The sequence below is a fragment of the Myripristis murdjan genome, chromosome 3 (assembly GCF_902150065.1).
Source record: "Myripristis murdjan chromosome 3, fMyrMur1.1, whole genome shotgun sequence".
NCBI classification, from domain to species: Eukaryota; Metazoa; Chordata; class Actinopteri; order Holocentriformes; family Holocentridae; genus Myripristis; species Myripristis murdjan.
In genome coordinates, this window is record NC_043982.1 from 3,448,863 (window position 1) to 3,464,456 (window position 15,594).

Sequence of the window (15,594 nt, forward strand, 5' to 3'; positions counted from 1 at the left end):
TCCCTGATACTGTACCTTATATATGGGACTGTATGAAAGAGAAGTCATTTTGGAAAGATATTTATGTATATTTGGAGGCCGTCTATGTACTTGAGAAAGGACAGAGTAAGTTAACATTATGACCTTGTACACCTTTTATATGATCTTATTTTAATTTCTTTATTTTACTTTATTGGCTTATTATTAGTACTGTTTTATTTTACTTTTTTTGTATTTTTTTATTTGTTTATTTCATGTCTGAACACAGTAGATAGGGATGGGGTGATGAGAGGGAGAACAGGGTGAAAAATGTTTGCTATGTCCTATATCATTGTTATTCATTGCACAAGTTGATGTGATTTGCAAACTGAAAACCGATAAATACGTTAGTGAACTGCTATTCTAACTTCTACTCTAATAGATTTTTCCAAAAGATATCTAGCTTTTGTATATAAGGGACTATTGAAAGAGGTCCTTGCTATTTGAATCTGAGGGACACAAAACCTGGCATTCACCATTCATGTTTTAGATAGCAGATTTTTTTTGGACAATTTATTGCAAGGAATAAGGGAAATGCATTGAATAAAGAGTGCCAAAAATGCAAGGTACATCACTGAGAACTTTTCTAAAGTGGCTAAAGTGCTTTTGAGTGGATATTTCCTGTAACACACTATAAGAGGGTGATGTGAAAGGCATACATGTATAAAAAGACAGAAAGGACGATGGTAAGATACTTAAAAGGGAGCACTTTGGCCTTCATCCGAGAGGTGGAATTAGTTATAGGTGGGGATGTGTCACTACAAAGCCTGTTGTTTCATCTTCAACCCCAGAGGGGAGGAGAGCAGCGTACCTATTCCCCTGTGCTGTGCAGCTGGACGCCTCATTTTAAAATTAATGCGTGGCCAAACACAAGCCCGTCGCTGTGGAATACCAAACATGGCTTGCCATTGCGTCCTATTAGGGCTGTGCTAATGAACAGAGTGTGAGGCGAGATGAGCCCTGAATATTAACAACCTTTAATCCCACCCCAGGCCAGCTGCAAATTGTGAAGTCATCTCTCCGAAAATGGGTGACAAACTGGCAGAGGCCTTTCTATTTAATTGATTTATTTTCTTGTGGCTCCAAATGACGGCCACAACGGCACCGAGGGAAGAATTATCTTCCACAAAGACAAGCTTTGACAAAGAGGCTGGGGGAGGGGGGCACTAATTGAGACTTTTTTGCATTTGTTTGCTTGGATGAGAAACAGAAGTGTTAAATCGCGTACAATAATGACACACTAAGGACTGACAATGGCATAAATCTATTCCCTTGTGGTCATATCAAGGATGTCACAATTCACAGAATTCAAAACAAAATATTACCAGATTGATGAAAGTTCCATAATCCATGATCATAGTTTTAATTATTCATAATTTAAAAAATTCAAAAAATACAATTGTTTTTAATAAAATAAAACTTGATAGCTTTGAATATGACAAGGAGCAGTAGCAGCTGGTCAGCAGAGAACAACAAGGTGTCTTGACTTCTGTTGAAAATCTGTTCTTCAAAAACTATTTTATAGGAACACTTCACCCATAATGCATCATTTTAATGTATCACATACCCACCTTGTGCTGCCTTCAATCTCCAAATACGTTTTTACTTGCAATCCTTCATGATAAACTTGTATTCCACAAAAGCTGGCCATCTATGATCCAATAGAAAACACTGGATCTGTACTTTTCTAATTTTACAATAGAAAAACCACTAAATGTTCAGTTTAAAAAGCTCATACTTGTCATCCTGTGTAATTCAGTTGTGCTTATAGAATTTGTCAAAAATTTATTATATAAAGTATGAGTTTAGCATGAAAACCAAATACCAAAATGATGCATTATGGGTGAAGTAGCCCTTTAAAAGCTACATTGACCAACAGGCCAATCTATGAAAATCCCATTGTACTCCTTTAACAAGCCACAGAGAGGAATGCAGGCCTATATTACAAAGATACAAAGACTGGAGAATGGAGAGGCAGAAAATGAAGAAGAACTGCTGAATATTGTGGAGTGATGACACAGTCACGGGACGGACAGAACAGGAATATTACACCTTCTTACATGTTTTCATTGCTGGAGTCATAACGTGGTGTGGGGTCATGGTCATTCCCATTGACGTCGTAGCTCGCTAGCTGGTCCTGAAGAGTTAACAGAGAAAATGGCAATGAAGGGGAGAGGCTGCGAGAAAGGAAACTCACAATGCATGAAAAGGAGAGGAAATATGTGGTTCTGTGCTTTTCAGTCGTATCTCATGTTGTGTGCCATTAGAGAACAAGTGATAAACTGGAACAGCAGTAATAACTTAGGGCTGTAAACCAAGATGTCACACGTAGAAATTTATTTACGACAGGGCTGCTACCTATAGCAGTGCCTGCCTGCACAAATCGTAAATGTTGTTTTGATCGTGAACTGTAACCCTTTAGTCATCAGTGCTGCAAAGTGCCATGGTTCAGTGGACAACATAAAGCACTGAAGAGACAGACTGGTTGGTTGAATGGATGAGTAGACTGATGTGCAGCTGCATGAAAAAGTTTGGGCACCGCTGGTCAAAATTAGCATTACCGTGAATAGTTAAGTGAGCGGAAGATGAACTAATCTCCAAAAGGTATGAAGTTAAATGTGAAACATTCCCTTCAACATTTTAAGCAAGGTTAGAGTATTATCTTTGTTTGTACAATTTTAGAGTGAAAAAAGTAAAATAACATCATGCAACAGTTTTGGCTCCCCAAGAGATTTGAGCTGTCAGATAGCTTTTACCAAGGTTGCAGACCTTAATTAGCTTGTTAAGGCTGTGGCTTCCTCAGGCCAGGTGGTGCAAATTTAAAGCTTTATAAACAACCTGACTCCTCAAACCTTGTCAACAATCAGCTGCCATGGGCTCCTCTATGCAGCTGCTTAGCACTCTGAAAATCCAAATAACTGATGCCCACAAAGCAGGAGAAGGCTATAAGAAGATAGGACGGCGCTTACAGATAGCCGTTTCCTCAGTTTGCAATGTAGTTAAGAAGTGGCAGTTAACAGGAACGATGGAGGTCAAGCTGACATCTGGAAGACCAAGAAAACTTTCCGAGAGAACTGCTCATAGGATTGCTAGAAAGGCAAATCAGAACTCCCATTTGACTGCAGAAGCCCTTCAGGAAGATTTTGCAGACTCTGGAGTGGTGGTGCACAGTTCTGCTGTGCAGCCACACCTGCACAAATATGACCTTCACGGAGGAGTCAGCAGATGAAAAAGCTTTCCTGCGTCCTCACCAGAAACTTCAGCGTCAGAGGTTTGCAAAGGAACATTTAAACAAACCTGATGCATTTTGGAAACAAGTCCTGTGAGCTGATGAAATTAAATTAGAACTGTTTGGCCGCAATGATCAAAAGGTATGTTTGGATAAAAATGGGTGCAGAATTTGATGAAAAGAACACCTCCAACTGTCAGGAACAGGGGCGGATCGATCATGCTTTGGGCTTGGTTTGCAGCCGGTGGCACGGGGAGCATCTCACTGGTACAAGGAAAAACGAAACGCAAATTCTGGGAGCAAACCTCACACCGTCTGTAAAAAAGCTGACGATGAAACAACAGGATAATGATCCTGAACACACCTCAAAATCCCAGATTAATTACTTCAAGAGGTGCAAGCTGAAGGTTTTGCCATGGCCCTCACAGTCCCCCGATCTAAACAGCATGGAAAATCTGTGGACAGACGTCAAAAGAGCAGTGCATGCAAGACAGTCCAAGAATCTCACAGAACTGGAAGCTTTTTGCGAGAAAGAATGGGTAAAAATTCCCCAAACAAGAGCTGAAAGACTCTTAGCTGGCTACAAAAAGCTTTTACAAGCTGTGATACTTGCCAAAGGGGGTGTTACTACACACTGAACATGCAGGGTGCCCAAACTTTTGCTTCGGGCCCTTTTCCTTTTTTGTTATTTTGAAACTGTAAAAGATGGAAATAAAAAAGGAAATATTAAAGAAATGTGTCTTTAACTTTATGCCTTTTAGGAATCAGGTCATGTTTTGCTGGCTTGGCTAATCACAGAAACAGAAATTTTGACCAGTGGTGCCCAAACATGTGCATGTCACTGTATAGATAAAACAGGTGTGTCGGCACATACATAGTTCTGGGCCAGATCTGGGTGATTCCTCTCGATGCCGTCATCCAAGATCGTCACCACCACATTCTTGCCAGTGTAGCCCCTTTGCCAGGCTGCCAGGATGTTCATCTCTGAGCGACAGCGGTTGTTCTTATCAGTGCAATGCTGAAGAGCAGAATAGAGGATAAGCACAAAGCTAATGCCATACACACAGCAGAGAAGTGGATGAGCCAAGTCTTTCAGGTAATCGACTTCGCTGTTGATCAGAGAGACGTCATAGTGTCTTGTGTCAAAGCAGACCTTGCAGCTAAATCGTATTCTGTATTCACGGCAGCTGTGCTTGAGTCTTTAATTTTTTATTTTCGCGTCCCACCTCCTAATTTCAGTCTGAGGACACTGAGGGCTAGCACAAAATTGAAATTGGTGTGTAACATATTCCAATCCAAAAGTAGGAGAAGCTCTTGATTGCTGACTCCTTCTTTTTACGCCTGTGTTCTTTAAGGAAGTTCGCATTCTGTCCTTGAGGTGGATTTTTATCATGCAAGTTAACCTCTTACGTTTTATTGACTACAATGGTAAAAACACAGAGTTGGCAATAAAAGAGACAGTTATGGCCCACATATGTATTCAAAAACACGTCCCAGCGCACCAGAATGGGCCCTAGTGCTGGTTACATTCTTGCCATGTACTGCATATTCAGGTAGTGAATAATTTCCACATTATTCGTTACCTCTCTTATCCAAAGGCCAGCCTAATCCATGCATCCCACAGATTCACTGAGCCTATCATTCTCATTGGACAGACAACTGTGGCTGGGACAATTTCACACATGAGTTCATAGAAAAAAACCTGATCACCAACTGGATTAATCACTAATGCCTGTTGGGCCACTGAAGTGCACTGGAAGAGACACTTTCTATTAAACTGGTGCATGTAAATACAGCCATGACCAGAAATGCACCTTAAATGCAAAGATCACTGGTGTCAGGGGAAAGTAACAACACTTTTGCAGTTGAGTCAAATAATAATTCAAAAGATCACAGTTGAGTGCCATCACTGCTTGACAAAATGATTCCAACAAATCATGCAATGATTAATTATCCCTTCTTCCATTAAAAACACCAACATTGTGCTTTGAAAGGAAGGTATCATTAGCACTCCATACAGTCAAATTAAAATCTATTTCTTCATGTAGATTACTTAATTACTATGACAATATATATTGTGTTTTCGTTTTTTTTGTTTTGTTTTGTTTTTTAGAAAATATGTAACTTCCAGAACACACATGGATTCAGGTATGAAAGGTCTACAGGGTGGACAATGATCTAGTTTCACTTGAGTGAACAACAGAAATAAACAGTGGTTACCTGTTATCTGTATAGTAGCAGTAGTACTTGTACTAGTACTAGCATTAAAATGGACCGTACCAGTGATTCTCAATGTTTGGACCATAGACTGTATATGGATTGGACCATTTACTTCAATTTTGGTTCATTTTGGTTGAAACTCCCACCATATAATGTTCTGCTTCTGTTGCTAAGAAAGTCGTTAACATTCATAAACCCTGGAACTGTGTAAAATGTTTCTGTGGGGACTATTTGGCAGAAAGACTGCTTCTCTCCGCCCAAATTTCAAGTCATCAAAATGCAACGGTGCTGCTGCTTTAAGGAAAACTAATGTGGACGACTTTATTACAGTGATGGAATACTGGTGTGAAGAAAGTCTTAAGTCTCTGGAAGTTCATTTATATATCAAAGTGCAATGAATGGAAACTAATGGCTGGATAAAAGGGAGCAAAAATGATACCACAGTTCTAAAATACGACTGCTTGCTTTGGGAAAAGATTAGCAGAAACGTGAAGAATATACATTACAATAAACATGCAAAATCAACCAGAGCTTTTGTGCGACTTTATGTGACCTTTCACAACGTCTTATACAAACAATAATTTCAGCAGAGTTGGTGTCCTGAAAAGTTAGATACTTTGGTGCAATCTTGATTTATCTGGCATTGTCATAAATGTTGCAGCGTAGTGAGACTTGCATATAACTTACTTTGTGTACAAACAAGGTAGTAGAAGAAAGATTTATATTTTGGACACTCTATTTAGCTGCTTTCCACTCATTGTGCAGTACAGTGCAGTTATGGAATAGTATGGTTTTTTGATTAGGCCATTTTGGTAATATAGTGCATGTTTTTTCCCTTTGGGTGTGTCAAAAACGAATTACTTTGAATTATGTAGAAATAAAGAACATCAGAAATGTTGTTTTCTTTGGAAGTGCTGAAATATTATACAATGTTATCTTTGTGTGTTCTTATAATCTCACAGACAGTGAACTAATGTCTTGAAAAGTCATACCCTGAAGGTAAGGGATTGTGAAATGTATTCATTTTTTAGAGACAGCATGAACCCTGCCTATTAACATGAAAGAATGAAAAGAAAATAAATGGTAGAAAAGTAATCCCATAGAATGAGCTTGATTTGAAGCCAGCATCTGCAGTGTGTTGACAGAAAGAAAATAGATGGCTGTGCTGGATATCACTAAAATTTCTGCAGCTAAATGAAAACAGATCAGAACTGGAATTACTTGCCAACATGAAGCCTGCTGCCAGAAATTTGGGGGCAATTCTTGAAGCTGACTTAGGCTTTGGACAGGTAAAGAGAGTGCAGTCTCACTGCCTTAATCAGAGAGCTTTTTTTCAAAATTGCAAATTACATTATTTAGTAATTTAGATGAAATTATTCATGCTTTTATCATGTATACTTAATGTACTATATACGTGTACTAGTATTTATCACTGCTACTGCCACGGCAAATACTGCCTCTACTACTTCTATTAATAGGCTACTATAAAAGGGCCATACAAGTGATTCTGCATGTATACCCTAATATCTACAAAGTATATATATATATATATATTTCACATTTCAGCTCATCTCTTCCCAAAGCAAACAGTCATATTTTAGAATTCTTGCAACACTTTTCCTCCCACTTTCAGAGACTTCTGACTTTCTTCACACCAGTATTTTATATTCCAACACCGTAAGTCGTCCACATTAGTTTTCCTAAAAGCAGCAGCACTGTTGTGTTGAGGAAAGACCGTTTCACTCCGCCCAATTTCAAGTCATCAAAACACAACAGAACATAGCCCACGGGGAGATGTTTGCTTTACACAGCCAATTATCAGTTCCACGGTTTATGAATGTTGATGACTTTGTTAGCCACAGAAGCAGAACATTGAAAGGTTGGTGTTTCAATCGAAACTTAAAATTTGAAAATCTACTAATTTTGATTATATGTTGTGAAATCGTTACTCCCCCACATTGTACCTCAATTTACAAAATGGTTTGTTGCAATGTAAAATGTGGGTAAATTGTAGTAAATGGACCAGACATTCAAAATCACTGGTATGGTGCTTTAATGGGTTTCAGAATACTTTCTAATCCACTGAGAACAAACACCACTGTCCAAACGGAAAATGGCAGGAAAGGCAATGCACTGCGTTGTACTTACAATGTACCACATGTTGGACCATTTTGGGTCATTGAAGTGAATGAAGTTTGGGTCACTTCTGGTGTACCTCTTTACTCTCTGCTTTACTAGCTGCTGCTCAGCCCAGTCCACCTAAACATGGAAATGGAAATGTTAAAAACAGCGAGAAGTGGTTTCACTTTCGAGATGAACCAGACTGTTTTCAACGGATATACATTCTGAAATGCCTTGCTGGTTAAGTGTGGGGACTCTTCTCAAATAATAACATGTTTGACAGACAAGCTTTGACGACTGGGTTAATGACGGACTCCCTCTGTGTAAGAGCAATGGAGTCAGTGTAGTGTCTAATCTGCAGTGAAGAATGCTTGATGAATTAAATCCAAGCATTACTGGCAATAAAAGTAAATTACTAAGGTGACAAGTAGTCAGTAAAATAACTATTGGTATGACTGACACTATTGTCCATATTAAAGTATTAAAGAGACACAATATCCTTAATGGAATTAGACATACATAGAGACATTTTCACATCCTCCGGGAGAGTGGGAACATTGTAAAAAAACGTCAGTGTGTTAAAGAATGAAAATGAACCCCATAGCTGTGGTTAATAATCCCTATCAATTTCCCTACTTTGATACTCAAGCAGTTAATTGCAGATCATCCTAAAAGACTTTTCAGCAGAAAACCATAGGCTTGTGGGACACTGCAGTTTTATGATATGGCCTCTCTATTGAGATAAGCGTGTTCATGTTTTAATCAATGACATTACCCAGTGTGCATATGCTATTATAAGCAAACCAAATGCCTCTCCTTTTTACAAGTAATGCTCATAAAAAAATCCTTGTTCAATTTAAAATAATAAAATTACATGCAGTTCCATTCTGGATCGCCACAGTATCTACAGTATCATGCAAAATATGTGTCTAAATTGTAAATGACTCTGATACATGCAGAGGATAAGGCCAGAACCATACAGTGCATTTTCTTGTTCAGTACAGGCATTTACAATTGTCAAGCAATGCATGTCTGTGATTGATCATCATAAATGGAAATATAGCTCTGATCCTAGCAGGAAGGTCAAGAAATCATGAAGACCAAATCTCTTTTCATGCTATGGCAGCACTGAAATCATACAGACTGGGTGAGCAAATCAAGGGTTAAAGGTAAAATTGAAGTGTTGGGCGTTAGGCCTCGAAGGATTACGCAGAGGGCTTTAGTACACAAAATGAGCTCTACTGCTGTCTTCCCACAAAACTCAACTTTGCTTTTATTACTCCTGAGATTCAAGGTGTCTAGAGGAGATAAACTTGGCCTTAAGTCCAGAGGAGAAGCCCTGGAACAGGCTGCTTTAAAAACCCCATATGCCTCCATCTCAAATCCCAATTTAAAACGGCATATTAGGGCTATTGTAAGGGGAGAAAAAGGAAGGGGGGTAATATTCCGAGAACAAAACTGAGATTATATGCGTAAATTTACAGGAAAAAACTTTTTTTAGATTAAACTGACAAATTCACAAGAAAAAAACATCACAGTTTGAAGAAATTTTCAGAAATTTGTGACTTTATAATCTCCGAATTTTTTAGTTTTGTTCTCAGAAATTTATTAGTTTTTTCTTGTACTTTTATGACTTTAATCACAGAAATTCTGATTTTTTTTCTTGAAATATTACCCCACTCCCCAGCTCCATAATTTGGTTTCCCCCTAAAATGGCCCTCAGATGCCATCATTCCCATCTGGAGTTGGCACTCCTTTTTTGCCGTTATACCTGGATCGCCACAACACAATTAGTTGTCTCTCTCACTTGTCATTTTTAGCATGTCATTCTTGCTGATCACTAACCCACTCCCCTCTCTAGGAGAAATCCACCCACAGATGCTCTTACACTACTAGTTACCACAAATTTATTTCCAACTTCAGAGTATTATTTATTTGATGATGAAATGTCACAATTTACTTTTTTATATAGCGTGGATTTGGGTAGGGATGGTTGCAACAGATCCTGATTTTAAGGAAGACTGAAATATTCCAGCCAACATCAAGTCTGTTTTTCATTCGTTTGTTTTACCAAAATCAAGACATGACAGATGCATGAAAACACATTCCTATTATTCAGAAGCTGGAATCTAAAACCTAATCCCATTCACCATCCTAAATTGTCATTCAGAATATTGACAGGTCAGAAGATAGATTATCAGAAGAATTGTCTTGAAGGGAATGACAAGAGGGAGAGTGTGTTGTCAAAAAAAAAAAAAAAAAGTTGATTAAAAGTATTAATTTACTAAGGTAATCACAGTCTTATTACCTGGGTCTTTATATCACTACAATTTGTGCTTGAGAAAGTAGATCCGGTTCACTGGGCTTACATTCTGGGTTTTCTGGATCACTGCTCCACTTGCTCGCTCAAACGGTTATATTTTGAAAATTCAGAGGTCACTATAAAAAAACGTATCAGCACTACTTCCTCACGTGATACTATTTGAGGCATGTTTGTAACTTGTTCATATTTAAGTTAGAACTATGTTTTTAAGAGCTGTTTTGTGAACGCAATACACATGAATGGGGAGGTGAAAACGGTGAACCTGAGAATGTAGACTTAAATTCAGCTCAGTTTAACTCAGTAACAATGAGACATAACAGCCGGGGGGGGTAAGTGAAGTGAATTATCCCTTTTTTAACAAGCAAAGCGCTAAAGTAGCCGGCTTTCCACTGGTGTGCCACTGTGAGCTAGGGCTATCTTCGAGCCAGAAGTCCTAATGGCCTGCAGGCTAAATCCACAAGAACAACAAGTATTCATGTTTCCACTGTTGTACAGATAGTCTTGCCCAATACCATCACATGTCACCTCGGCATGTGATGGTGTATGGAAATCAAGTAGGAATTGCGTGGTTAAAGTCTACAGAGCCGCCACCAACTAATGCAGAATGGAGCAGGTTTTTTTTTATTTTTTCTTTTGGACGCCACTTTGTGCGTTGTGTGCTTTAACTGCCTCGTACTGACACCTCAGTGTTTTCACTTTTTGGCAGACCTGCTGTCCTGCTGTGCGTTGGATCCCCATCGCTGCCAGCTGTCTCACTATATATCGCATAATATCTTCATTTCGGCAAAGACCGCCGATGTGACGTGTGACATTCTCCTCTGCCCAGATAGTGAGCAGAGCCTTAATGTCCTCATCTGACCAGGACTGCTGCTTGTTCTCCGCTTTTCTTTTCTCTGTGATTTTTCTGCTACAAAAGCGAGCTGCTGCACTGACATCTGTCCTTATCAGCTGCACCCATCTCCCCACTTAAGACCCTTAACTCCGCCTCAGCCCTCGGTTAGCCCTGTCTGGCCCTGTGGGTATTTGGTGGGCTATTAGCACGTGGAAAGTGGCCCCGACAGCATCATACCATCAAAGACCGGAGGCGACGATGGAAACGCAACTGGCCTTAACAAGCACTAGCATGCCTGCATTTGGCGTGACAGTGGAAACCTGGCAAATGGGAAGTGACAGCCATATTTAGGTCTAATGTGAGCGGGACCTTTGTGATTTCCTACGTTTCCCTGAATGCCTTTTAATAACCCCAAGAGATCAGGTGTTACTGCATTCGGCTGTGGTTTGCACATGTCGCTCAGTAGTTCCCAACTCCAGCCCGCAGCACTCACAGCCCTATTGGTTTTGACTCTACCATCTAATCAGGGCCTGACTTATACCTGGAACACCAGATGAATGCACTTTCACTAGCTACCAGAATAGAAAACCAGCAGTACTTTGAACCTGAGTGCAGATCACTAATGTAGGGGGAGACAGCAGCAGCATTAGCATTAATATTTGCGATAAAACGAGAAGTGCAAGAGAGTAAGAGTTTCCTTTCAAAATCACACTCCTTACTCAAAATACATATTTTGTGGCTGCATTGTATTCTGGCCTATTGAGGCCACTGTGGGTGGAGAAATTCGGATCTCTGCCCTTTTTTTTTTTTTCTTTTTTTTAAATCAGAATTACTCCCTGTGTAATTGCTGGTGCAACATGGCAGCTCTAGAAAGAAGTCCTTGCTCTTTGATGCTGTGAGGGACTGACACCAAAACCTGACATTTGCTGCTGAGGTTTGAGATAGCTGAAACATTTTCAATTATTAAACTCTGCTGTAGCTTTACTGGAAATACTGACATGAAAAACACACCAAACATATATACTGTAGCTGTTGTGTTACACTATTAAGGCACTTTTGGCTGGTTGTTTTTACTTCAAGGCACTCAAAGTAACAAGGAACCCCTTTTCTTAAAAATATCCACCTTAATCCACTCAAAGAAGGTTTAACATCACTTCTCAAGAGTCACTTTGGCAAAATAACACGCACATATGGTTACAAATACAACTACCAAGTGCACGTGGATGATAGTTTTGCTCAAATTGCTGTTTAAAACTGCATTTTCCTGTTATCAACACCCAGAAAGATTTGGGTACTTCTGCACTGCCTATGTTTTGTGTAAACGGTCAACACATTTTTCAGGCTGTAAAAATTCTACTACACATAATTTTGAGTGGATTAAAGCAGTTATTTTTAACATCCTTGCCTGGGGGGGATGTGCACCTCAACAGTTAGCACTTTGAGCATCCAGCCAGTGTGTGATAGGAGGAAAACAGCACCACTACTGTACCACGTAACAGCATAACATAAATAATATGACATGTTTCAAAGTGGATGAACTATCCCTTTAAGAGCAATCTAACCTCACTCTGGAGCCTACAAAATAATCCTCACATATCCCACTTGTAATAACCACAAGGAGGCTGGTGTGAATATTTTTCCCAGTCTGGAGCTCAGAATTCCTGTAAATGACCTGAACACAGCATTTGTCTGCTTCACACTTTAACAGGGAGAATAACAGGCCTCTCTGTCAGCTGGGGTACAGTACAGTAAGCCCTGATATATTGTCTGTCAAATCTGTGTAAATCTGTGTAGGTGGGCTGTGTGTCTGCTAAACACCTGGGTTGTTGTACACATTTCATTGTAATGCAGAACACAATGTAGGCCTGTGGTGCACAGAGTGAGGGAATAGGCCCATACTGTATATGACTGGCTGAAACGGTAAACCATGATTTTAATTTTTAAAAACCGGTCCTTAGTGCGAGGTACTCATCGCTGTGGTGTTTCTGCACTGCTCTTCCAGAGATCTCCTGTCAATCAAGCACTGACATCTTTTTCGGCAGGTTTTCTCTTGATGGAGTTTGACTTTCTGTGGGTGGCACTCTTTTCTTGTTCTGTTCAGTCATGGACGACCATATGCACACAGACATGCTGCAAGATTTCACTTTGTATTACATTCAGTGCTTAGTGTGTGTTCAGTTGTGCCTGACTGATGTGGGATTTTTGAGACTGATACGATACCGATTTTAGTGGGGAAAAAATCCACTGATTATGGATGTAGCAGCCAATATGGTGAATTTATGAGCTGGAATGAAAATAGACCTTTTATGGATTGTGATCTGTGCATTGATTTTGCACTGATATGACTATGCAAAGGTAATCACAAGGCTGCCTACTTAAACAACTAACTTTGTTTAAAAAATTTTCATTATTATTATACATTGTCAACAAATTCTAGAAATGATCCCTGAGAAAACAAATAAATAAATAGCTAAATAAATCAGTGCTGTTCAATCAGTCAGTCAGTCACTAATAAAATCCTACATCCTAAATGGTAGCTATGACTGCTTATGCCAAATGCCCAATTCTTCTTCTATTTATTCCAAACTAACCAGACATGTACAACACATCACTTTCTTTGCACTTTCATTTTTCCCCTGAAACACCTACCAAATACCAGGTGTTCAGAAGAGCAAACGCAAACGCTTTCATGAGCTGGACATATAGGTTGAGCTGCATCAACTTAGAGGCAAGATGGACATTTATTTATATGAAAACCTCAACAAATTGTTAGTTTAAAGTGATTACCAGGACAGGCTTTGAGAGGAGCAAAGATTATTTCATATTCGGACTCTGTCACCACTGCTGTTCATTCTGACTTTACTCAAAAGCATCTCATCCCGGTCTCACCTTGGGGTCCATATGGATGAAGCTGTGGGGGCCCCTAAAAGAGTAGGCTGCTCTGCGAACCACTCTGCTGTGGTGGAAATGGTAATGATCCTCCAGGCTTCCTATCTGACCAAAGACATCAAACAGCAACATCAAGATTGAGACAAGAGAAAATGACACAAAAGCTCATATAGTAATAATCTGTCTATCTGGATGCAACCTTCCACCTGACTATTTTAATGGGCCACCTACACCGCAACAGTCACTCGACTAAGTTCTCTACATAATTAACATATTTTGTCTCTTTGTAGGTGTATGTAAAATGACTTTCATTCTCTCTCTTGACTTTGCACCAAAAATGCAAGCAGAATTCCCAGCACATGTGCTCAGCTGGCACAGCACAGTATTATTCTTCAGAATACAGTGAAACTGTGCTGACTCAAACCATCCCAGCAAACAGAGAACATCCCCCGGGCATTTAGGGGACGTTCATGACGTTCCACAGACCAAACGTCCCCGGACGTCCCGTCAATGCCCAGGGGCAACCCTGTTCGCTGGGATTCCATTCTCTACTTCTATCTTTATCCCTGTTATTCCCATTTTCCTGTTTTCACTCCGTCAACCATTTGATGACTGGATATTTTTATTACTTCAGTGAGTGCATCCAGATTCTAAAAGAACAGTCTGTCTTTAACTTATTATTTTTTCCCCTTTTCTTTTTAGTTTTCCTGCAACAATTTAAGTTATGCAAGTGGTTACAATTTCTCACACTTACACACTTTCTTGGTGTGAGATTTACAACTTAGATGCAGCTGCTTTGACAACCCTTGGCTAACAGAAATCTCTTGGGACAATTAATTAAGTGGAGCAGAAGTTCAACAGCATATATAATCAGTCATTCATAATTTATTATATATTATACGCACAACTATCCATAATCAACTTTCATTAATCTGAATGGTCAGGATGGAATGACTTCAGTTTGAGATTTTATGAAAGTGGGCAAATCTTCAAGTTGCACTTGACAGCACAACAGCTTTTCCAAAACACTTTACAAAATAAGCATTTTCAAGTTGGCAGTGACGGGAGCCTGGCTTGATCCTGCCACACGTAATTCGGGAATTCCATCCGCAAAAATAGTAAACAGTGTTGTTTATACCAGGCTAATTACCGCGCATAAGAGAGGAATGGGAAGGGAAGAATAACTTTAAACAGGGAGAGATAGAGAAGGAAAATACACTGAATGCTACGAGTCTTTACCTGTCCCAAGTTTTTGTATCCATATTTTTCGGCTATTTTGTCTGCTTGCCCGGGACCCCCTGCAATCCGCACTGCCCAGTGGTTTGTGTAAACGTCCCTGTGTCCTGTGACCACTGACTGACCGGTCCCCATAGTTGATAAAATGAAAAGGAAAATTAAAGTCATCGTGATTGGTCTGGTCAAACTTCGATAATCAAACTCAGCTTGAGGAGAAAGTATTGAATTTCATGTAAATCGCAATTAAGTCCGTCCTCAAACGAGCAATTTGCAGAAAACGCTGTGTGTCATAAGTCCATCATGTTGTTGCCGCCGTCGGTCAAATTCAGTGCCCGACTGACTGCGGTTCATTGCGCAAAAGTTGGAAAATGATTCCCTATGCCGCGGAGCAGCTCTGCGATATGAGCATACAGCAGCCAATGGCGCAGAGAGGCTGGAGTCCGCATATCAAAGTCTGATAGAGGATCAGCGCCTGCTGACGCCTCTCCAACCACATTGGACGCTTTAGTGCGCAACTTGAGCCTGTAGCAGCAGCTCTGACCTGCAGCTGACCACACTGCACGGCGGCAAACATTAGTGCAAGCCACATCCTCATCAATAATGTTGTCGGAGCTGCTAAACTATGACCTCCAGCCGCGAACAGTCATTCACAACACAATCAGCTCAATTGCATTCCATCCTCCGATAACTTTCATTTGTTTGCCACCACTTATATGTAGCATGATG

The 15,594-nt window shown here is 39.9% G+C and overlaps 1 protein-coding gene across 1 annotated transcript in view; it reads right to left on the reverse strand.

Moving 5' to 3' along the window:
- The window catches only part of pcsk6 (proprotein convertase subtilisin/kexin type 6), an 82,345-nt gene extending 67,114 nt beyond the window's left edge, over window positions 1-15,231 (reverse strand). The window contains exons 1-5 of the mRNA XM_030082075.1: window positions 14,872-15,231; window positions 13,633-13,737; window positions 7,616-7,726; window positions 4,122-4,265; window positions 2,079-2,155 (exon numbers count right to left, since the gene is read on the reverse strand). Coding sequence (XP_029937935.1) covers window positions 2,079-2,155; window positions 4,122-4,265; window positions 7,616-7,726; window positions 13,633-13,737; window positions 14,872-15,036 — 602 coding nt within the window. The 5' untranslated portion in view covers window positions 15,037-15,231. The remainder of the gene's footprint in view (window positions 1-2,078; window positions 2,156-4,121; window positions 4,266-7,615; window positions 7,727-13,632; window positions 13,738-14,871) is intronic.
- Window positions 15,232-15,594: the final 363 nt, after the last annotated feature.